This window comes from Triturus cristatus, chromosome 3_2 (assembly GCF_964204655.1).
Source record: "Triturus cristatus chromosome 3_2, aTriCri1.1, whole genome shotgun sequence".
NCBI lineage: Eukaryota > Metazoa > Chordata > Amphibia > Caudata > Salamandridae > Triturus > Triturus cristatus.
In genome coordinates this window covers 823,167,603-823,190,050 of record NC_140584.1, presented here as the reverse complement: position 1 = coordinate 823,190,050, position 22,448 = coordinate 823,167,603, and the positions used below count along the sequence as shown (strand labels likewise).

Sequence of the window (22,448 nt, the reverse complement as noted above, 5' to 3'; positions counted from 1 at the left end):
TCATGATGACCCCGAAGACACAGATAGTGAAATTTTTCAATAAACCCCAGCAGGGGCCTTCATGGGCACAGATTGCTAAAAACCCCAACCTACTGATGGTGGCTAAAGATCTTGCTCCAACTTTGACGGGCAAAACAGAGATAGATTCTCGTCTATTTCAGTCCTGGCTGACCAATGTCGGTAAGGCTCTCATGCCCTTAGACATGAAGAGAAAGCCGTTAAAATCTAAAAACCTAAATACTCCCTAGTTTACGTCCCAACTGGCTCGAGCACGCCTGCACTGCAGGCAACTGGAGCGACAGTGGAGAGAGGGATATATGGAGGAACAAAAAAAAAAATGTTCAGGGAAGGTAGGAAAGCGTACTTTCTCCAGGTTCAACTGGCTAAAAAGGAATTTTTTACAAAAAAAATTAACACAGCTTAAGACAATCAGAAAGTGATTTCTCAAATTGTGAAGTCTTTTATTAAACCTATGGCGGAACAAAGGGAGCTTCCAGCCTCTCAGTCACTATGTGACCAGATCTCCCTGTTCTTCGAGGAAAAAATCCTTAAAATTCAGAGAGACTTTCCAGGCTGTAACCTTATCCCCGATCCTCTTTTGACGGATAGCTCGGCCTCTATCTCCACTTTCGAACCTGTGTCGCTAGATATGACTCTCATGGTCATTGAAAAATGCAAATCGGGATCACCATTTGATGCCTGCCCTCCGTCAGCTCTACACAAAATGTTAGAGGTAGTAAATCCTATGATTAATAAGATTGTCAATTCGTCCCTCAGGACGGGTGTTGTTCCAGCTGGCTGGCGCTGGTTAAACCACTTAAAAAAAAAAAACATATTGACTCGGCTGTGCTCTCAAACCTTCGCCCCATCTCACTTCTTCCAATTTTGGGAAAAATCACGGAAACCTTTGTTCTAAGGGAGCTAACAAAATTCTTTGAAGAGCACCATATTCTTCATCCTTGTCAAGCCGGATTTCGGCCCAAACACTCCACAGAGTCAGCCCTTATCGAAGTCTCCGACTCCTTGAAAATGATTGTAGATAGAGGCAGGAGGGCGGTTTTGATTCTTTTGGATTTGTCGGCTGCATTCGATACGATCTCCCATGACATTCTCCTGAGGCGTCTCGAATGCAGCGGCATTTCTGGTATGGTGTTGAGGTGGATCAAATCCTTCCTGGCCTCTCGGAGACAGGCGGTTACCCTAGGCTCGTTCCTCTCCTCAGAACGCTCCATCACAGCAGGAGTCCCTCAGGGATCTTCCCTAAGCCCGCTACTCTTCAATGTCTATATGGCTACCCTCATTACCCTGATTAATTCTTTCGGGATTGAGGTTATGTCATACACAGATGACATTCAAATGATTATCTCCTTGGAAAATGACTCCACGCAAGCTGAAATAAATTTCAAACTTTGCTTGACTGCGGTCCTTCAATGGATGTTGAATAATCATTTGAAGTGCAACACGGACAAAACGGAGATTCTTCCTATAGGGGCGGATGTCCTCTTCCAGCCATCTAAATGGTGGCCTGATGGAGCAATCCCACCACCTGAGGTTGTGAAGGTTGCCAGGAATTTAGGAGTTCAATTTGATAACACTCTCTCTTTCCTCCCCATACCAAAGCAGTTGCAGGTATGTGTTTTGGTCTAATCAAAACCTTTAAAAAAATGTTCACGTTTCTTCCTCTGTCTGCAAGAACGTCTGTGGCAGTGGCCCTGATACTCTCCCGTATTGACTATTGTAATGGCCTTTTGGCTGGAGTAAATAGGTCAGTTTTAAAGAAGCTTCAGGTGGTACAACATGCCGCAGCCCGCCTGGTGCTTAAGCTCCCTAGAAAGTCTTCAGCCTCTGCAGCCTTGAATAAACTTCATTGGCTTCCGGTCCCCAAAAGAATCCTTTTTAAGATTCTTCTTATTACGTTTAGGGCAAAAATGAGGGTTGGTCCCAAATTTTTGTCGGCACGCTTCACTCCATACACTACTACCAGGTTGCTTAGATCTTCTTCAGCAAATCTTCTTAAACTGCCCAACTTTAGATACAAATTAAAAGGCGCAAGAACCCTGGCCTTCCTGGGTGCCAGAGTCTGGAATAAGCTGCCAGCCCAGATTAAACTTTGCAACACTGAACTCTTATTCAGGAAAGATCTTAAAACTTGGATTTATGGCATCTCGGAGGACTGCTGTCTTGCTTTGATCTAATTGCTCTTAGCGGGTCAATAATCTTTCTTTCTCACCACCGTACGACGTTAGCGCCAAGATACTCCTCGCGGAGTGATAGCTGCGGTTTATAAATATAATCTCAAATCAAATCAAATCAAATCAAATGAAGCATTTTTCACGTTCGCAAACAGGCCGATTCTGCAAAGTGGCCCATTCGCGAAGGCAAAAATGCTTGAGGCATGTGCCCCTGAATCATTTCGTGCAAGAAAAAGTGTGGCTTGCAGTGGAATGGTGGTAAGAAAAGACAAACTTATTTTATTTAATTTATTTTAAAAGCTTTATATAGCGCTAGCTTGACCCGTAGGTATAAGAGCGCTTTACATACATACTGTAAAGAAATAAACAGAAGGAAATTGCATTACATAGTAGGCAGGCAGTAAGGAAGCAAACCAGGGATAAAAAAAATACAGCATGGAAGATAAGGTGGTTAACACAGTCCGGTCACCAACTATCCTTGAATGTCAAGAGAGAGGAGCAAACTTGGATATTGCAGTCAAGGTTAGTTGACGTTGGTCAGGAAAGTATTTGTTAAGGAGATGGATTTTCAGGTCCCTTTTGAAACAGGAGAAGGAGGGGTTGCATCTGAGAACTCTAGGGAGAGCGTTCAATATCCTGGGAGCATTGCCAGAGAAAGATCGGTATTGTGTGGTTTTCTTTTTCAGTTTCGGAGGAATAAGAAGGAGTGAGTTGGAGCTTCTCAGCGTTCTGGATTGACCTGCTCTTACCAGTTTGTTGTTCAGGAAGTTAGGGGCCGGAGAGTGAAGGGTTTTGTGTGTGATGCAGGCCAGTTTGTAAATACTCCTCCCTTCCATGGGAAGCCAGTTGAGGGAGTTGAGAGCTGGAATGATGTGTTCAAATCTTTTTACTCCAGATACGAGTCGAGCGGCCATGTTCAACACTGCCCTTAGAGGGGCTAGGTGAGCTTTTGGAGTCCCTGTTAGGATGGCGTTCCCGTAGTCGATTTTAGAGAGAACTAGGGATTGGACTACGGTCTTAAGGTCATCATGGGGAAGAAAAGGTTTCAATTTCTTGAGGTGTTTTGGAGAGAAAAGAGCACTTTTTGCAGAGTTTTTGATGTGGGCCTCCATAGATAAGTTCTTGTCAAGGGTGATGCCTAGGGACTTAACTGAGTCGGATAGGACGATGGGCCAGTTTAGGGGGACCAGATTCTGGAGCCACTCTTGGATTGTACGATGGTTGCTTTCTGGAGAGAATAGGATTAGTTCTGTTTTATCTGGGTTGAACTTTAAGTGGTTAGCATTGAACCAAGTTTGGATCTCGGTTAGAGTGGCATTGAGGTGTTGGATGTCACTGGGAGACTTGATTTTGAAATAGATTTGGGTGTCATCAGCGTAAATGTGGTAATTCACTCCAGCTTTTTTCAAGATAATTGTGAGGGGCTCCATGAAAAGACTGAAGAGGGCCGGGGAGAGGATAGAGCCTTGCGGGACCCCAAGTGTGACTTTTGTTGGCTTCGAGAGACAAGAGTTGATTTTAATTTGTTGCGAGCGGTGTTGAAGGAAGGAGGTGAACCATTTTAGTACTGTGCCATTGATGCCGGAGCGCTTCGACAAGGTCTCCAGAAGCGCTGGATGATTTACTGTGTCGAATGCTGCAGATAGGTCAATAAGGATGAGTAGGCAGGCATCACCTTCATCTAAAGCCTTGTGAATATCGTCAGAGACGTTGAGCATAGCTGTTTCCGTGCTACAGCCTTTCCTGAATCCTGATTGAAAGGTGTTGAGGAGATTGAACTCATCAATGTGTTTGTTGAGTTGGTGGAGAACGCATTTCTCCAATGTTTTTGCAAGGAATGGGAGGTTGGAGATAGGTCGGAGGTTGTTGAGATCATTAGGGTTGGCCCCTGTTTTTTTGAGAATGGGTGTGATTTGTCCAAGTTGAAGGGAGTTTGGGACACAGCCTGAGGTGAGAGAGGCGTTGATGATTTTTGTCCAGAAAGATGAAATGGTGTGGTTGAGTTCTTTTATGAATGTGGATGGGATGGGGTCCATAGTGTGGGAGGAAGGTTTTAGGTTAGAAATTATACTGAAGACCTCATTTTCCGACATTAGCTCAAAGTCGGACCAATGCGCATTGTTTTTTTAGCTGGAGGCAGACCTGATTGTCCTTGGTAAGAACTCTTTCTGAATGATCAGGGGTGGTTAGAGTGGGGCAGGTTAAGAGGGAAGGAGGGTTAGAGGTTTGGATGAAGGATTGATCAATTTTTGGAGACTTTATTAGTGAAGGTGGCAATTTCTTCACAACGCTCATTGGTGGCTTTGATTTCTTGAGAGGGAGTGCAGTTAGTTTGGCTTTTGACAAGGTTGAAGAGTTCTCTCTGTCTGTTTTTCGCCAGATCTAGTTGGCTGCGGAAGAAAGACGCCTTTTCACTGAAAATGTGTTTTTTGTATGCTTGCCGAGCAGATCTAAGTCGTGCTAGGTGTAAGGTCGAGGGGCTTAGTCTCCAAGACCTTTCCGTTTGTCTGAGTTGACGCCTTTCCTCATTCAGATCCATGTTAAACCAGGGTTTAGATTTGGTTCGCCTCAATTGTTTGAGTTTGAGAGGAGCCTCTTGGTCTAGAACCTCTGTCATTTTTGAGTTAAAGTGTGTAGTGAGGTCATCGGCCGTCAATGATGAGGGTTGGAGTTGAAGATGGGCATGAATCCTGGATTCAAGTTCGGATAAAGGGATTTCTTTTATATTTCTGATCCAGTGTTTAGGTTTGTCATCACGAATAGGTTGGTGGAAGACAAGTGCATCAATCTTGAACAGAATGAGGTGGTGGTCGGGCCAGTCAATGGGAGAAATCGCTCTCAGAGAGACCAGATCATGTTGGTAATGATCGCATCCAGTGTTACACCTTTGATGTGAGTTGGTTTATTGCAGAGTTGTTTGAGGTTATATATTTCAAGTAGGTTGGATAGGTTCTGGGCAGTGGAGTCTTCTGGGTCGTTCCAGTGGATGTTGAGGTCACCCAGGAACAGGTCTTTAGTGTCTGCCATGGAGAACCGTGAAATTAGGTCTGTTAGTTCTTCGGGGAAAAGGGTACGCTCTCCAGGAGGATGGTAGATGGTGTGGAATTTGATGGGTGAGGTGCCCTTGGCAGTGAGTTTGACACCCAGGTATTCAAACGATACGTATTCTGCAGGTTTAACTTTGGTAATCTGTATTCCTGCCTTGTGGATGATGGCTAGTCCTCCTCCAGTTTTGATCGCGCTGTCTTGTCTGATGATGGTGTACCCTGGAGGGGTGAGAACATCAAGAATGGGGGTGGAGTGGACATTGAGCCAGGATTCAGTGAGGAAAGCGATGTCAATTTCTTCAGCGAGTAGAGCTTCAACAATGTCTGTGGCGTGTTGTACTGCTGATCTGCAGTTGAGCAGCATGCAAGAGAGAGGACGGGGATCCTCGATGATGGGGGGAGTAAGGTGGATAGAGGAGTATTGAGCAGTAGGTCTAGGCGAGTGGACATTTTTAGGGATTCTGTTAGTGCCGATAATAACAGGGATGGGGAAAGGGGATGACTTCTGGCTCAAAGCGACGTAAGAATCGTTGATCTCATCAGGTTTCGGTATCGAAAAGGGTTGGCGATCCCAGTTGCGTCGAAGTGCCTGACTCGCTGACAGACTGGAGGGACGAGGGGTGCACTGTGGGGACAAGGGAGCGGTATTGAGTGGGGTGGGAGGAAATCTACCCGGGGAGAGGGAGCACGGCGACTTGGTCCTGTTGAGAAGATCTTGTTGTAAGAATAGGAAATCAGCAGCAAGGGAGTTAATTTTCAGCTCCATTCTGTTCAGTTGCTGTGCTATTGAACTGAAAAAGTTTAAGGTTTTAGGCAGGTGCCGAGAATGACTTTGGAGGGAGAGTGAACAGGGGTCGGGGATTGGACAGAATCAGTGGGATTAGGAGAGGGGAGAGGTTGGACGCGGGGAGCCGGATTAGTAATGCTCCCATTCAAGGAGTTCAAAGGAGGAGTAGAGGGTCTACTGTCCAAGTGAGGAGGGAGAGAAATTCTAGGTAAGAAGTCCGAGTTCCGGGGAATGTCAATGAGATTAGCGGTGGAGGCAGGTTGTGTATGTGGGTGTGCGATGGCGGAGGGGGAGCGTGTAGTGATAATAGGGGGGGAACGTGTTTGTAGGATTGGTGATGACGTTGGCCATGGGGATGTCACGGGGGTGGTCAGTGAGGTAAGCAGTGGAGACCGGTTGTGTCTGTGGATGTGGGACATCGGAGGGGGAGTGTGCAGTGGTAGTAGGGGGGAGAGTGACCACTGGATTGGAGAGGACGTTGGACATGGGGGAAGTAAGGGTCTGTGTTGGAGGAAGAGGTAGTTTGTGAGGGAGGGTCCAGATTATAAGGGGTCGAGCAGAGAGTGCCTGTGGGGATTTCGGTCACGGGAGAGCAGAGGTTAAAGTCCGAGCTTTTAAGATCTAGATCGGTCTTGTGGTGTTTGTTAATCGTGATTTTGTTGTTCCTGGTGTGCTCAGTAGATGTAATAGTTGTGGGTGTTTGGCGGTGGAGAGTAATGATAGGGGTAGTGTGATTATAGTGAGTGATGTGGATGTCTATGAGTTGAAGAGAGGTTCTTCAGGGCAGGGAGATTGGATCAGTTCCACGTTATTAGTAAGGGTGATGGCTGGGGAGATATGGTTTGATGGCTCATTTGAGTTAACGAGGAAAGAAGTGTGGGGAAGTGGCGGCCAAAAGTGGTGAGGTGCGGGTCGGTGGCCTGTATGAGAATGGTTCCAGTTCTGTAGATGGAGACGGTGAGTTCCCCTTTGAAGGTCGGGAGATGGTAGTGGAGATTTTTTCACCATAGGGAATGATTACTGACTTGGCGACTTGAAGGTGAAGAGAGAAGGTGGTTTTCCATTTAGCCGGGCGATTTGTGTAGAAAATGAAGTTAGTTTTCGTGTTGCCGTTGGTCGCTGTGTTGTAGTTTTCTACAATGAGTGTTTCCGGGTGTTGTTTTAGAGTACTATGCTTGAAGTTCTTTTTTGCATTACTGGTTATTTTGTCTGGGTAGTTAATGGACCAGGAGTTGGGTCCGTAGCGCACAAGATTCGAGTTCCGGGTGGGGTAAGGTGTGCACATGGTTGAACGGTAGAAATTCCGAGATACAATCAGGACTCAGGCCGAAGAAGAAATGCCGAGGCACAGTCCGGAATCAAGCATAAGGCTGGGTCGTAGTTATCATACAAATATATGCAGTATATACTCTAAAGGTGCCATTTTAACTGCAGTGTAAAACATTTATAGCAGTGTATCGCCTAACTAACAAGAGGTCAGGACCCCACCAACCATGTTTTTACAGTAATCATTATTATTTGGCCCAGTCCAGGGGGACAACCAGGTAGATTGCAAATTATCAGAGTAGGTCAGTTACATCAGATCAGTTTGGATTCATTCCAAACCTGGCTTCCTCTTTGTAGGCAGCTAACCAAGGAATTCCTTTTTTTATTTCCAGTTCCCCGGCTGTTTAACCCTCATTCTATTTCTTTAGCCTGAGCTAGCTAAGCTCTAGGCCATTTTGATTCCAATGCAGCTCAAGACGAAAGGAAGGGAAAAAATGGATGGGGCAGCAAAAGTCTCCACCGAACTGCAAGGCCACCTCTCCAAAGGTGTCAACTGCAATCGCCTCCCTTCCCTTCCTCCATCAGCAAAAATCGTGCAGCAGTCCCAGTCTTGAATCCGCCAATGCCCCGCTCCCCATTACTAGGCAGGGGGCGATCACCATGGTAAAAAAAAAAAGAAAAAACCAAAGAACTCTCGAGTTCCGAAACTCCTGCCACTTAAGGAGGGAGGAGAGCGGCCCCCCTCAGCGATCAACACACAGAGCGTCGAACAGCAGTCTCACCGGTCCGATGCTGCAGCCAATGACATCATAACTGCTCTTGATTGGTCCCTGCTGCAGTCAGCCTCCTGTCGGGGAAACCATGGTGGCCACACTGCAGCAGAACAGCTGCTGTGCCTTCAGGGGGGTGAGGGTGCAGTGCGGGACCCAGCACCTCAAGCCTGGGCGAGAACCTCAAGCGAACTCCAGGTCCGCACCTGGACCAAGTCTCGTCGGGCACTCCAGCCAGCCGAGCCCTCACCCATCGGCAGTGCCACCTGGGCCACACTCGAAACAAAGGCCCAGCTTCACCTTAAGCCACAGTCACCACCATCGATCGAGGGATGCGGCAAAAACCAATGACCTGCTGGGGCACCTCTCCTGTCCCTTCTTGAAGCGTCCTGGCCACTGGCAGTGAGTCCTCAGTCAGATAGGTTCCCCAGCATGGGTCGAATGTTCCGATATCGGCTCGGGGGTCCGATGAACGGGATGCGAGGCCAAACAAGGATTTCAGCTCGCTTGAGCAATCCTCAGCCTCGGAGCTCCCTCCTGGAGCTCCTCACCGTCCGGCGGCCATGTTGGATGACATTTACTTTCCCGACCTCATAGCATTACTTGCCTCAGGACTCCTGTCACTACCCCTAACCTTTGACACCGAAAGTCTCACCTGTGCCAAGCTGAAAGGTCTCCACGCGCACTCCAAGGTCGTGAAGGGCACTGCGGGCTTGCCTCCGAAGACCCTGCTGAGAGAGCCTGGGGCCGCAGCTATCCCGCACCGCAACATCTTTAATCATCGAAGGGTGCTGGAATTGTTCAAATCACAGAGGCACAAGGGCTTCGATGCTTTGTCAGGGGTAGTAAGCGTTACATAAAAATGTAGTTGGTGTGATCGATACGATGTTATTACGGACTATTGATTATACAGCAAAGCACTCCCACTTTGACCCAAGCGTTAACACTGTAACTTATTATGTACACGCCAAATCGTCAGCATAAAGCAAAACAATAAGAGGTGGGCTTCTCCTCGTCAGCATGAGGCCGCCATTTTAAAGTCAGGCATCAATCATGATGAGATCACAGGCACAAGAGCGGTCTCCCCATCAAGCGCTTCATGTGGAGCTCACACACTACCTCCTCAAAATTTGCTCAGATGCTCAGCCTTCCCAGCACCTCACAGTCACCGGCAGAAATCGTATCGTCGCACTGCTTTTACCGCCGCCATTTTGGAGTCAGGCGTCATACCGATAAGACCATTGCAAGAACAAAGGAATCAGCCAAAAAGTCACAAATACCTCAATAAGAGGCACAACAATCCCCACCGCATGGATCGTTCGCTGGGAGAGACCAAAACAGTATTACTAGACTCTTCCCTGACTGAGCCTCCTCTGCCCTGGCTCCTCGTCTCACCGCCCCTCTGGGTCAGTCCCGGCCAGACAAACATTACCAAAAATTGAGGTTTCTGTATTAAAGTTAAAAGGTACGCAAATCAGAGATTCTGAAAATCATATAATCCTATGCAATGCCGAAGGTCATTTCACTTCTGAGATGTCTGTCAGAGTTCTGACAGAGATGTCACTGAGACACCAAAGCTATTTTAATTCACAGAATATGGTTAGGTGATGATAAAAGGTTATGAATAAACTCACACCAGAAAGAAAAAACTGTTTCTTGAAGCTGCAAGTGCCACACGTGCAATGTTTTCAATTAATAAGAGCAAATATCCTTCACACACTTATTGAGGCTGGCACAACTTTAGGGACTGTCATCAAAGTGGTGGTCTTCCTATGTGATAGGAATGTAGGAGACTGTACAGTACAGTACTAAATGCTGCTCTTACAATGAGGGGTTTACAGAAGACCTCGACTTTCGAAATAACCTTTTTGATCACTGTTGAATCCTGAAATTAAAAAACACAACTGTCTCCTTGATAACCAGATCGAAAGCTCCAACAGAGGTACTAAGAACGATGATCATCTAGTGTCCTTTCAAGATTGTGTAACGGATCTATGAAGAAACCATATGGGGTCCTGCTATCTTGTTTTGACATGGTCACAAGAAAGAAGTTATAAAATCATTATTTTAAGAATGTACTTTGTAATTAAAATTAATGGAACTCTTTCAAGGGGTATGTAAAGTGCAGTACAACTATACAATTCACTTGATATGACGTTTATTCAGATCTAAGACTCCCCAATGTAACCTACAAGGATCTGTCAATCATAAAACTCTTCCAAAGCAGATTTAGGTTCTAACACTTTTTCCAGATTTGGTATCCCCCATGTGATGTATTAAGGCTTGTTATAGATTTGCAACTTTGCAGGTAACCTAAATATAGCACATTGGGGCATATAGGATGCCCCTCACAAAATCCAAACACTTACTGCAACTGCAACATCCACTTATAGAACAGAGCTTCATGCTTTTGGTTCAAGCTCTTCAGCTCCTCAGAGAATGTAGGGGTGGCCTTTTCCAGGAGGTTACGGAGTGTTTCCTGCAGTTGACAAAATACAAGCCTATCTGAGACAGCAGCTTAGAGAAAGAACCAAAGTAAAGGTGAGGTTAGAGGATGCATTTAATGCTAACTTCTTTTTACTGGCAAACTTCAAGAACAGGAAATCTGGCCACAACCACCAGATACAGAATATACCCCAAAAAGCCCACATTCCCAGTTTAACAAATTAAGGTAAATTCTCCAGAATATTCCAGATTAACCATTTTGCTGTGAAGGCAAATCTCAGCATCATTCTCTGTGGGTAACTAAAGATCAATATCAGAAGGGGAAAGTGGAGGGATAGCAGAAGGATTAAAACAGAATTAACCAACCCCTCGTTGACCTTACTCCCTGCAGGCGAATATCCCAAGTCTCCTCCATACCAGAAACTGGCCCCAACTCGAGGCTCAATCAAAGCATCCAAGCCTCCAAAACAAAGCTGCATTAATCTTTTAAAAGGTCTGGGCATTCAAGGAAGGCCTTTGCTAATTAAACTTAAGAGAACAGACATTTCTTCCCCTCACTCTCCACTATGACATGAACCGGGATGCCCATAGTAGCTGCAAATTGCCTTGTCATCAGTTCTTGATTGCCACCAAGGCTCTTTTTCTGCCAATCATATCCAGATTTCAGATCTGGAAAAAATAAAAACCACATCCTCCAGCAGAACGGTTTGCCTCCAAATTGTCTCCTGTATGAGGCTGTCTCTGAGATCCTCTGTGTGCATCTCTCTGTGGCTTAGGGGAGAGCCTGCATGCCTTCCTCCCTAGCTCAGCCTTCTGCTCTCATGACAGACCCAAAAGATCATCCAAAATCTATTTCAATTTGCCAGGAAGGTACTCTGCTGGGAACTCTTCTGTAGCACCCAGCACCCTTATGTGGGTGCTCCTCTTCAGATTATCAAGGACTTCAATCTTCTCGCCTAGATTTACCATGGCCTCCACAGCAGTCGATCTGAAGGTCATCATCTCCTGTACCAATGCCACAGCCTTTGCAGATTGTCCCCTCTTGTTTGGCTAATCTGCCTTAATTTTTATTTACCTTGTGCTCCACAGTCAGGACTGCCAGAGAGGCCACCCAGCCTGGTATTCTTGTACTACTGACTCTATTGCACCATTTGTTTTATGCAGGTCTGAAAGCAAGACATTGCTAAAGCTAAGTTAGGCGCTCTCTCTACTTGCCAGCTCCCATTCCGCTGGGAGCTTGGAAGACTCCTGGATGTAGCACTACAAGGTGAAAAAAACTGACCAGAAAGACTAGCAGGGTATAGAAGTCAAGGCATGGGCCACATGCCGGCAGAGATAGTTCCCTTTCAGATCAGATGTGGTGGGGCTACCAAAGCCTGAAAGGAAATTCCCACTGGAATTGTAAATAGTGCGGTGGGTCCAAGCAGGACATGATTTCAGGCTTCGTCAGACCCATGGAGAGGGGGGCAAACAACATCAGCCTTCGAGTACACCAATTTCCCCACAGCTCACCAGTTCCCAAGTCGAGGGCACAGTCAAACCTTGGAGCGCTGCAATTATCTCACCTTAGCAGCTGCCCCCAGGCACCTGAAGCATTTGTGCCTCCTCGCTCCACACAGCCCCTGGGGAGTGCCACCATCACCACCGTTTTGTTCTGCATTGCAACATGATCCTATTTGTAGACCAGGAAGGCCTTCAGAGTCTCCTATGGTTCAGCCACCACAGCCACTCTCCTTTTTTACTGCCTAGACAAGCGTGATCCACCCCAACACTTACACTAGAAGTGGTGCCCTCTGGTCTCCTAAAGGGGCCATTATAAGTGAAAAGGTGGGTGCCAAGTCAAGAACTATTTCTTGGGTCCTAGTCAGACCCATTTTGAGCATGCATTTTTACACGCTATTTTGGACCTCCTGAGGTATGGTGGGATGATGGAGGAGAAGTGTAAGGGGACACCTATTTTTTAAAAGCATCATGATGCACCTCGTTTTCAAAGCTCTCAACCCAGTGACTATGAAGAACTCACTTCACCACTTGAGCGGAGAAGGATCACCCACTCACTGAAAGTGTGTTTTACCAATAGCATAGAGTAGTATTCCACCAAAGCCCATTCAGAGCCCAATTGGAAAACCATATACCTTCATAAATCTCAGAGATGGAGAGAAGGGAGCTAGTCTCTTGAAATGTCAAAGGATTCAAAAAAGCCAAAGGGTTGGCAAACAGACTCGATAAAACCAACAAAAAACAACAATAGAGTTCTGGAAGCAGTGATGAAAGTTAGCAACGTAGCATGGTGTATGAAGAGCTTCTCCATCAGTCCAGGTTTCCTAATTGAATCCTGGAACACACAGAAAGACAGACAGAGGCACACACCAACTTAGAACCTAAACCTCATAGCCACTGTTAGTGGCTTATGTTGACAGATTAACGAGTTAGAAATTGCTGACTTGTGTCAACTACATTTGCATCAGTGTTAGCCAAACGCCATTTGTGATGGACTGAAAGGACTCCCAATTCAAGTGGCCAGGAGCCTCTAGTTCAGACGCAGGTCTGAGCTAGGCTCATTAGCTCGACTACTGAGTTAAAAATGTTCTGTACTTTTACATTCTCAGGTAAAAGTTTTACAGATTGGCTCTGTGGTGTTCTCTCCAACTACTGACAACATCAGACTGTGTTAATGCAAGGTATGTAAAAACTTGTGAAGATTATTGGGCAATAATTGTTTCGAATTTAGAAAATGAAAAGCCTGAGAAAGTCATTCATAAGATATGGCAACTGCGTCCTCATCTCTTGAAAGCTCAGTTAACGTTTTCAGAATTGTAAGCTTCTCATTATGAGCAGTGTGGGAAATCGAGATACAACAGGAGTTTACTCATGAATCAGAATTTCGAGTTGTGAGTGGAACACCTCACATCCGATTTTTTTCCACAGACACATATTACCAGGAAAAACTGGATTACATTTGCACTAAATCTGCTCGACAATGGGGAACAGGTATAGAAATCAGCGAAAGTTTTCTTTATTACATTTCACACATATTCAGTATAACAAAACATGCAATAGTGTTTTCCTCAGTCTCTCACATAGAAGCTACTGGGTTCAACACTGTCCAACGGTTGAGGGAGCCATGTTGAGGCCTCACAGATGAGAATTGAAAGTACCTTTGTGTCAAGACACAACTATCGCAATACTATCCCCTGAAAACCGCCATCCCCACCGCCATAACATCCCGAAGTCCTTCAAACATTGCAAAGTAAAAGAAAGGTTATTGAAACTGTAAACCTGGCGAGAAATAAAGGAACAAAATAGAAAGGATAAAAGAAAATTCAAATGTGAGAGCCTGGAGGTGACCCAATGAGCCTACAGGATTGAGGAGTATTGGTGGGTGGTCTTGTAGGGAAGATGGAGGTGGTCCACAAAGCTTAGTCATTCCACCACGAAAGAGATGAGGTTCTCTTGAACACGAGGGACAAGCAATCAATGGTAGACCTTTGTATACGTAGGACACCAAGGACCCCATGTAAATTCGAAGTTGTTAAAGTAATCTCGAAAGATGTCCGCCATTCTCTCCATTGTGAGGGCCTGCCATAGGCATTGGTGCCATTGTGTCAGCGATGGCGCCTTTCTTTTTTCAGGCTGCTGTCAGTGCCATTTTAGCTGCCCCTATGCATAACCATATGATCGCTCTATCACTCTTGGGTTGGCGTTTCAGGATATCATCCCTCTAACCCAGCGATGCAAAACCTGGGGAGTAAGGAGGGGATACCCCAGGATGTTTTGAGTTTGTGCCAGGATTTCTGACCAAAAAGGGGAATCGTAGGAAAATCCCACCAAACGTGGCAAAAGTCGCCCAACAGTCCGCATGCTCTCCAGCAGAGATCCGAAGAATTGGGATTTATTTTTCCTGCTTGGTGGGATAGCGGTATCAATTGTAAAGTAGTTTAGAGTGTGCCTCTCTCATGCTGATAGATTGGTTGCATTTTGGGCTATCACTCCAAAGTTTCCTCCACTTTCATTTAAGGAATCTCCTCCCCAAGCATTCGCTCCCAAAACGTTATATGTTGCGGCTCTGGGGTGAGGATTGTTGTAAGGAGTATAGAAATGAGATGGTTCCCAGAGAGGATCCCACTTTCCTAACAAATCATTCAATAGGCGTAAGTTCTTTAGTGGTGGCTAGGCTGACTTGCGATTTCACCGCCCAGTGTTTTAGCTGTGTAATGCGGTAATGTTCGGAGTCGGAAAGCTGAAAGTTACGTTGGCAATGTTCGAATGTTAAAATGTCCCAGCTGTGAAAGAGGTCGGAAAGTGTGAGGCAGCCGCCCTCTCTCCAGGCATCAAAAGGACCTGTTTGAAGATCCGGGGGAAATGCCGGGTTATAGTGTATCGCTGTATAAGGGTGGGGTGGGGAGTTGTCCATTCCACAGTCTTATTCATCTTTAAGTGTCGTTTTTGTCGCGGTACTCAGGTAGGCATTTTGCGTGTGGTCTGATTTAGGTTTCAATAATACATTCCAGATGACCCTCCCCACAATGGCCATGTCCATGTGCAGCCAAGGTTTATCAGACTCAGACAGTGACCATTCTGAGATAACTGAGTTAGGCCACATTATAGTATAGTTGGAAGTCAGGGAGCCTAACCCCCCGCTGCTTTTGGTAGGCGGAGCAGTTTAAACGGCAAGCGGGCCCCAAGATTCTGCAAAATAAACCGGTTGATTAGGGTTCACAGAGTCGGTAGAAACTCCCTATTTAACTCCAGAGGAAGGCCCTTAAAAAGGTAAAGTACCCTGGGTAAAACCGTCATCTTAATCGCGTGTATGCGTCCTAGCCAGCAGATATACATAGGAGCCCATTGTTTAAGATCTGCTTTCAGGTGCTGCAATAATGGTGGAATTTTTGGCACAGTAGAGTTCCGACAATCTGGGGGTATATTTGATGCTGAGATAAGTGAAGTCTTTTTTGGCCCACTGGAAGAGGGTAGAGACTACCAGGGCTTCCATAGCCGCATTGGGCTGCATCAAGATGAGTATGTAGAACTTAGTCAATTTAATGTCAAAGGTCGCTACCCTTTCAGAGGTACACAATTCCTCCTAGAGGGCCACTAGAGATGAGTGGGGAAGGTGAGTGTCAAGAGCACCTCATCCGCAAACATAGAAATCTTATGCACCACTGAGCTAAAACCTGGGCCCCTAATAGCTGGGGTTGGCCATATCTTTGCTGAGAAGGGCTTGATACTGAGAGCAATGGGAAGAGAGGGCAGCACTGCTTTGTCCCCCTTACCAGTTGAAAAAGATCCAAACCTACCCCATTGACTAAGACTCTCTAGCCCATGGCATGGTATAGTTCGCCTGAATCACTGCTATGAATGAGTCACAGAAACCAAAACGCCGGGGTGGGTAAAAGAGAAAGGGCTAGTCTACTCGGTAGAAGGCCTTCTCGGTGCCAAGCCCTAACAGGACAGCGGGTTTCTGTTTATTAGTGGCTTTTTTGATCAGATGGAGCACGCTACGCACATTATCGTGCGTCTGTCGGCCCTTAATGAAGCCATCCGGATGGATCAAATACGGTATCAATTGCTCCATCGGTAAAGCTAAGATTTTTTAACAGAGCATTTACGTTGAGGAGAGCGATGGGCCTATAGGAGCCAGAGGAACTGAGGTTTTTACCCGGTTTTTGGTAAGACGGTCACTAGGGCTTCACTCATCGAGGGGATTACCGTACCTGCCTTTGCTATGTAATTAAACAGGATTGTCAGGTGTGGGACTATGTCAGAGCTGAACGTCTTATAAAATTGGGCCATGAGGCCACCTGGTCCTGGTGACTTATGAAGTTTCAGGGAGGAGATTGCTTGCTGGACCTCATCTGCGCTAATGGGCTCACTCAACATCTCGTTTTGGGAGTGGGGGGGACCTGTGGGAGATTCAGGTAATCGCATTGGGCGTGGGTGTTGATTTGTTCAGCCGTGTACAGTTTTTGTAAAACTTGTCGAATATCTGGGCTTTCGTTGTATCGGCGCGCTCTAGTACTCCTGAATCACACATAATATCATCTATATATTCTCTTTCCCTTTTGACACTGAGTTGATGAGCTAAATGGGAACCCACCTTATTATCTTGCTCATAGGACATGGGTTTGAGGCGCAGTAGAGTGAATTCTATCCTGTTGGTGTAAATCGCATTTAATTTCCCTCACAATGCTATGACTTTCCACTGCAGGATTAGTGTCTGAGGTTTTGTGGGCCTGGTCGAGCTGTTGCAGCTCCTCTTCAAGTGTTAGGTGCTCCTTTGCTCTCTGCTTGTTGAGTGTTGAGACAAGTGCAATACATTTCCCATGTAATACAGCCTTGAATGTGTCCGAGTAGTTAGAGGGGTTTGTGTCGCTGGGGTTATTAAATAGAAAGAATTCTCGGATAGCTTTCCTCCGGTCGTCCCTTAAGAGGCGATCCTTCAAAAGAGAGCTAGAAAAAACCATTTGCGGTATCCAATAGGCGGTTAACCCCAATCCAATGTTACTGCCAGAGGGGCCTGGTCAGATATGGGGCAGATGGAGGCTGCTCTCACATCTTGGCTCAAGGTTTGGCTAATGAACAAGTAATATAAACAGTGTGTGTGGGAGAAGAAGGTATAATTGTGAAAATTGGGATGGAACATCTTCCATGCATCCTCTCATCTCAGGTCCCGGAATGCCTCCTTGAGTGCTTTGGGAAAGCTTCCTGTGGGTGATCTGTGGGCTGTCAATCCCAAAATCCCAGGCAAGGTTAAAATCACCGATCAAGAGAATTGTGCCCTCAGCAAAAACCCCCAGTAAGGACAGCAGTGCATGAGCAAACGGGATTTGGTTAAAGTTCGGGCTATATATAGATGCAAAGATGCACAGTTTACCTCCAATTCGACCCTTCACCAGGACAATCCTCCCCTATTTATCTGTTTACTATCCTTCAGGCTGGAATTTTTGTGAAGAATGGAACAGGAGTGCCACTTTATTATGTTTAGTTAAGGCAGAGGATTTGATGGGGTATGCTTTATGTCTCAATCTGTGGTCCTCGCACTGTTTGAGGTGTGTCTCCTGTATCGCCACACCATCAGGTCGCTGGTCGAGGAGATACTTCCACAATTTATGCTGCTAAGCTGGTGAGTTTAGGCCCTTAATGTTCCATGACAGTAGTAATTACCATGGCATAGTCAGGTCAAGTGGGTTCTCCAAGTGCCTCTTCACTAGGCTTCTTGCCCTAACCTACCCTCCCGCTTGTTCATCACACCCAAATCTCACATGCCCCCCATTCGGGAGGCCCCTGTCCTCAGCATTTCCCCCGCCTCCCTCCGTGTCGACATAGAGAAGCGCTCTTCATGAACCAAAAACTTTTTAAAAAATCTAAACCTAACTAAGAGAATAAGTGGGACAATAGGTCCCAAATAGCAAACATTTTGCAAGTATCAAGGCATTATGACAATGACAGGCGAATAAGTCTTAAACCGCTAATGCCGCTTCAAAGCAGCACATCGAGTTAAAGCATTATGCAAACATGAATAAGAAGGCCTGAATAGAACAGCTTTCATTTTGTGCTGGCTACAGGGTTGTTTCATATTGTAGGAAACAGTGGTCCCTGAAAGCAAAAAAATGGTAAAACAAAAAATGAATATAGTCAAAATTGATACTATATTATAGCCAATGTCCAGCCGGGCATGGCAACTTTAATAAGTAAAGGTGGTTAGCAGTGATCCAGAGAATGCAAGTAGAATCTTAGTGGGACACAAGCCTGTATCCTAAGACTTACATATCATGTGGACAACAAATTGTGAAACACATTCAGGCAATTACAATGATGTTTCTTTTTTAGAGATAATGAGTAGCGAAACATCTGATATTCATATTGCCACCTTCACGATGTATTATATACAGAAATAAAAATGTGTAAGGTGGACAACAGAGTCGACGGCGTTTCGATCCTTATCAGAGAGATTGAGGATCATCATCAGGACTTTTTAGTTAAATTGCCCATATTTTAGATTGCCTGAGTAAACATAGGACAATAAGGCAAACAAAAAACACATAGGTATGGAGAGAAATTCATGGGAGAAAAGGGGAAAAAAGGAAAATAGCAATGAATCAGTTATAGTTACATTTGGCGAAACATTTAAAATCGGAAAAACATTAGTGTCAGATCAGGGGCTAGTCCCTATTTGAAATCTTGTACAGTAGTGTTATTGCGGGCATTAACCGACCGGAAAGAATAAGACTGAAAGGTACAAGAGAACAAGTACGATTTATAGAAAAAATTGCGAGGTACGAGAGATGAAAAATAGCATGAAAAGGTAGGTGGTTTAGACATACTAGGGTGCTAGGAATTATCACTAATTTCGGAGTGCGGAGAGAAGCGGTGAGCCGTAGGAGGGTGCTACGTACGGAGACATGCGGTGTCGGGAAAATAACGAGGAGGGTGACAAAGTTGGGTAAAGGCGTTTGAGAAAGTGAGGGGAATACCTCGTGTTGCCAGTGGAGGCAACGGAGCAGGAGCCGAGTCTCGGTCAACCGGCGGTGCGTGAATTGAAATGGACGCGTATTAAAGGAACAATGCCTGTGGAGGGAAATATAATTAGGGGAGAGCGAAGTTTTGTGGCAAGAACGTAGGGAGTGCGAAAGATAAAGGCTTACCTACGAACATCAATTTCCAAAGTAGAGGACACGGTAAGGAAATCTGATGGGAGAAAGTTAATATCAGGATCCGGGGGGTGAACAGAACGGGCAGGCAACGGGGCCGCAGTAGCGAGGCTTACCTCAATGTAATAAGAGAGATGTGTTCCGTGGCCGTGCAGAGGACAGCGCGTTCGGACGATGCCGGATCGACTCTGAAGGGGGAGTCGGCATGCAACATAATGTAGGTGTGTGCGATCGTATGGGCGGTCACACGAGTAGTCACGTGATCAAGGAGCTGTGCAGTGCAAGTGAGTGGGAAAAACGAAGATGTTTTCGGGCGCCATATTGGAAGGGTTGGAAGAAAGGGGTTGTTAAATGAAGAGCGAGGCAGCCAGCGAATTAGAAATAGAAGAAAGAAGGGAAAAGTGAGGTGGCTTGCCTTGACAGAAAACGAAAGTGCTACAAAAATACATTGGATATTTGTGTCACCGCAATAAACATTAATCTGGGATGAACATTCAATTATGTACACCAATACCATTCTGGCATCTCAGTAGTGGCAAATGAGGACCAAAGTCCACGAAATGTAAATGAGCAAGTCAAACTTTTATTCAACAATGAGGTCCGGTCCTCAAGGGGGTTAGACCTTCTGTATGTACTTTCAGTGTTCCAGTCAGTGTTCAGGAAAGTGCAAAATTAAATGAATCCAACAAGTTCATAGTAAGGAGGTCCAGTCCTCAAGGCGATTCAACCCTCTGTGTATGCTTCCTGTCTTGAGAATCCACTTTAATTCTTCCTTGTTCAACAGTTGGGCGAGATCTGCGCCCCTGGGTGGAATCTTCACTACAGAAATTACGGTTCAGTGTATGTCATCTTCGGTATGGCCTGTGGCCTCAAAATGTTCGACCAATGGTGCATTGGGGGTTTTGCACCGTAATCTGCTTCTGTGCTGACAGATTCTTACCCGGATTTTTTGTGTGGTCTGACCTATGTAAATCATACCGCAGGGACACAAGATTGCATAAATCACATTACAAGTGTTACAATTACTGAAGTGATTGTGAGGTTTACGTATATTTCCATATACAAATTCCTTGCAGTCAGTGGTAAAGCCGCACACAGAACAGTTGCCACATCTATTGTGACCAATCACAGACGTTAAGGACCAATGGTCATGAAGGGTACCCGTGTTTGTGGTACTGGGGAGTGCTGCTCTGACCAAGTGGTCCTTAATGTTCTTGCTTTTTCTGAAAGCAAAGAGGGGTTTCTCTAGGTTAAGTATTCCAGCATTTACTACACTCCAATGCTTAAGAATGCTTTTTCGAAGTTTGTTTGATGAGAGGGAAAAAGTGGTTACGCATACTATGCGGTTCTCTGATTTCTTGGGTTTCGGTTCCAAAAGAATGTCCCTAGGACAATACCATGCTCTTTTAAGGGCGTTTCGGATCAATCTTTTGGGGTAGCCTCTGGAGGTCAGCTTGTTGCTTAATGTTTTGGCTTCCCTGAAGTAGTCCTCCTTAAGGGTATAGTTGCGTCGGATGCGGAGGTACTGGGAATAGGGAAGAGAGTCTTTTAGAGCTCTAGGATGATTGCTACAATATTTCAACAGAGTATTACGCTCAGTTGGTTTCCTGAAAAGGCTGGTGATCAGATGTCCATCTTTGTGTGTTATATTGAGGTCAAGAAAAGGGATGGATATTTTGTTGTGTGTAAGTGTGAATTTTAGACCACCACAGTTGTTATTCAGCCAGTGAAGGAAATTTTCGAGCATGGTTTGAGTGTCATGCCAGATCAGGAAGATATCATCTATGTATCGTTTCCAGAGCGACAAGGCAGAGAAAAAAGGATTGGGTTGGGCCAGTATGCAATTCGTCTCAAGTGCGTTCATGTATAGGATAGCCAGATTCGGTGCAAAAACTGCTCCCATCGATGTGCCTTTGGTTTGCTGGTAGTAATGCCCGTCAAACAAAAAGAAATTTCTAGTCAGGCATATCTCGAGGAGTTGCAAAATAAAAATGGTAGGGACTGCGTGTGGTCTGATGCGTGTCTCTAAAGTCGTCTCAATGATGAGTAATGCATCTCGTTGGGGGATGTTAGTATATAGAGACTCAACATCAAGAGTGCAAAGTGTGTCAGTTGAAGGGTTAAAAGTGTGATTTTCTACCAAGGTAATCATCTGCATACTATCTCTGACATAGTATGGCGTGGATGGAACAAATTCCTTTATAAAAAAGTCTACATATAGGCCAAGTGGCTCTAGAATGGAACCACAACCTGAGACGATAGGGCGTCCAGGAGGGTGCTTGGTATCCTTGTGGATTTTAGGTAGAGTGTAAATAACTGGCATCCGGGGAGCCTTCGCATTCAGAAACTGATATTCGAGTTTGGAAAGGAAGCCTTCATCTAAACCTGATTTGGTGACTTGCTGGATGATTTGTTTGAGTTCATTGGTGGGGTTGGTGGGGAGTCTACAGTAATGATCTGTATTCCCTAGTTGCCTTAATATTTCATTTTTATAGGTAGTGGTTTCCTGTAGTACTATTCCACCACCTTTATCAGCAGGTTTGATGACAATCGTGTTGTTAGTCTTAAGAGTTTGGAGTGCTGATTTTTCTGCCAATGAGATATTGTAAGGGATATAGTGGTGTTCTTTGGCCAGTTGTGATAGGTCATTTAATACCAACTTCTCAAAAGTGGAAATCTCCGGTGGAACCATATTGGCCGACGGGGAGAAGGTGGAAGGAGGTCTCAAAGGGGTGTTAGGTGCTTTGGGTGAAAAGGGATTTAGCAAAAAGTAGCTATGTAATCTCAGTTTTCGAAAAAACCTAAGGACTTCGGTCTGTAGGTCAAGAAAGTTAGTCTTGGTGGTGGGTATGAATGAAAGGCCCTTGCTTAGTACAGATAATTCTGAGTCATTTAAATGGTGTTTAGTAAGATTAAATATGGGAAGTAAGAGGTTGGTTTGTGTCTGGCTAATGGAGATAGCTGTGTCTATGTGCTGTGAATGGTCTACCAACGGTAGTAGTTGCGTCGGGTTTGCCGTTCTCCTGGTGGGTTTTGCCAATGGGCACGCTTCAGACCCCCTCTTCTGGGTGGCTCGTGCTGACCATGTCCTAAAAAAGAGGCTGAAGGTTGTGGATTAACTGGTGTTCTATTAGCACTGCTAGTCCCTTCGCCTGGATCGGAACCGTCGGAGGATTCGACAGAGGTGTCAGAGAATCCTACTAAAGTTTGTCCTCTATTGAATCAGCCCCAGGGGCGGTTGTTACGTTGGTTATTGTAGGATCGGTTGATATAGAAGTCTTTGGTTAGGT

General features: G+C 45.5%; 1 protein-coding gene across 1 annotated transcript in view; it reads right to left on the bottom strand.

The window, feature by feature from the left end:
- The window catches only part of ORC2 (origin recognition complex subunit 2), a 286,663-nt gene that overhangs the window by 125,519 nt on the left and 138,696 nt on the right, over positions 1-22,448 (bottom strand). Inside the window, exon 10 of the mRNA XM_085649029.1 lies at positions 10,432-10,541. Within this exon, the coding sequence (XP_085505155.1) occupies positions 10,432-10,541 (110 nt within the window). The remainder of the gene's footprint in view (positions 1-10,431; positions 10,542-22,448) is intronic.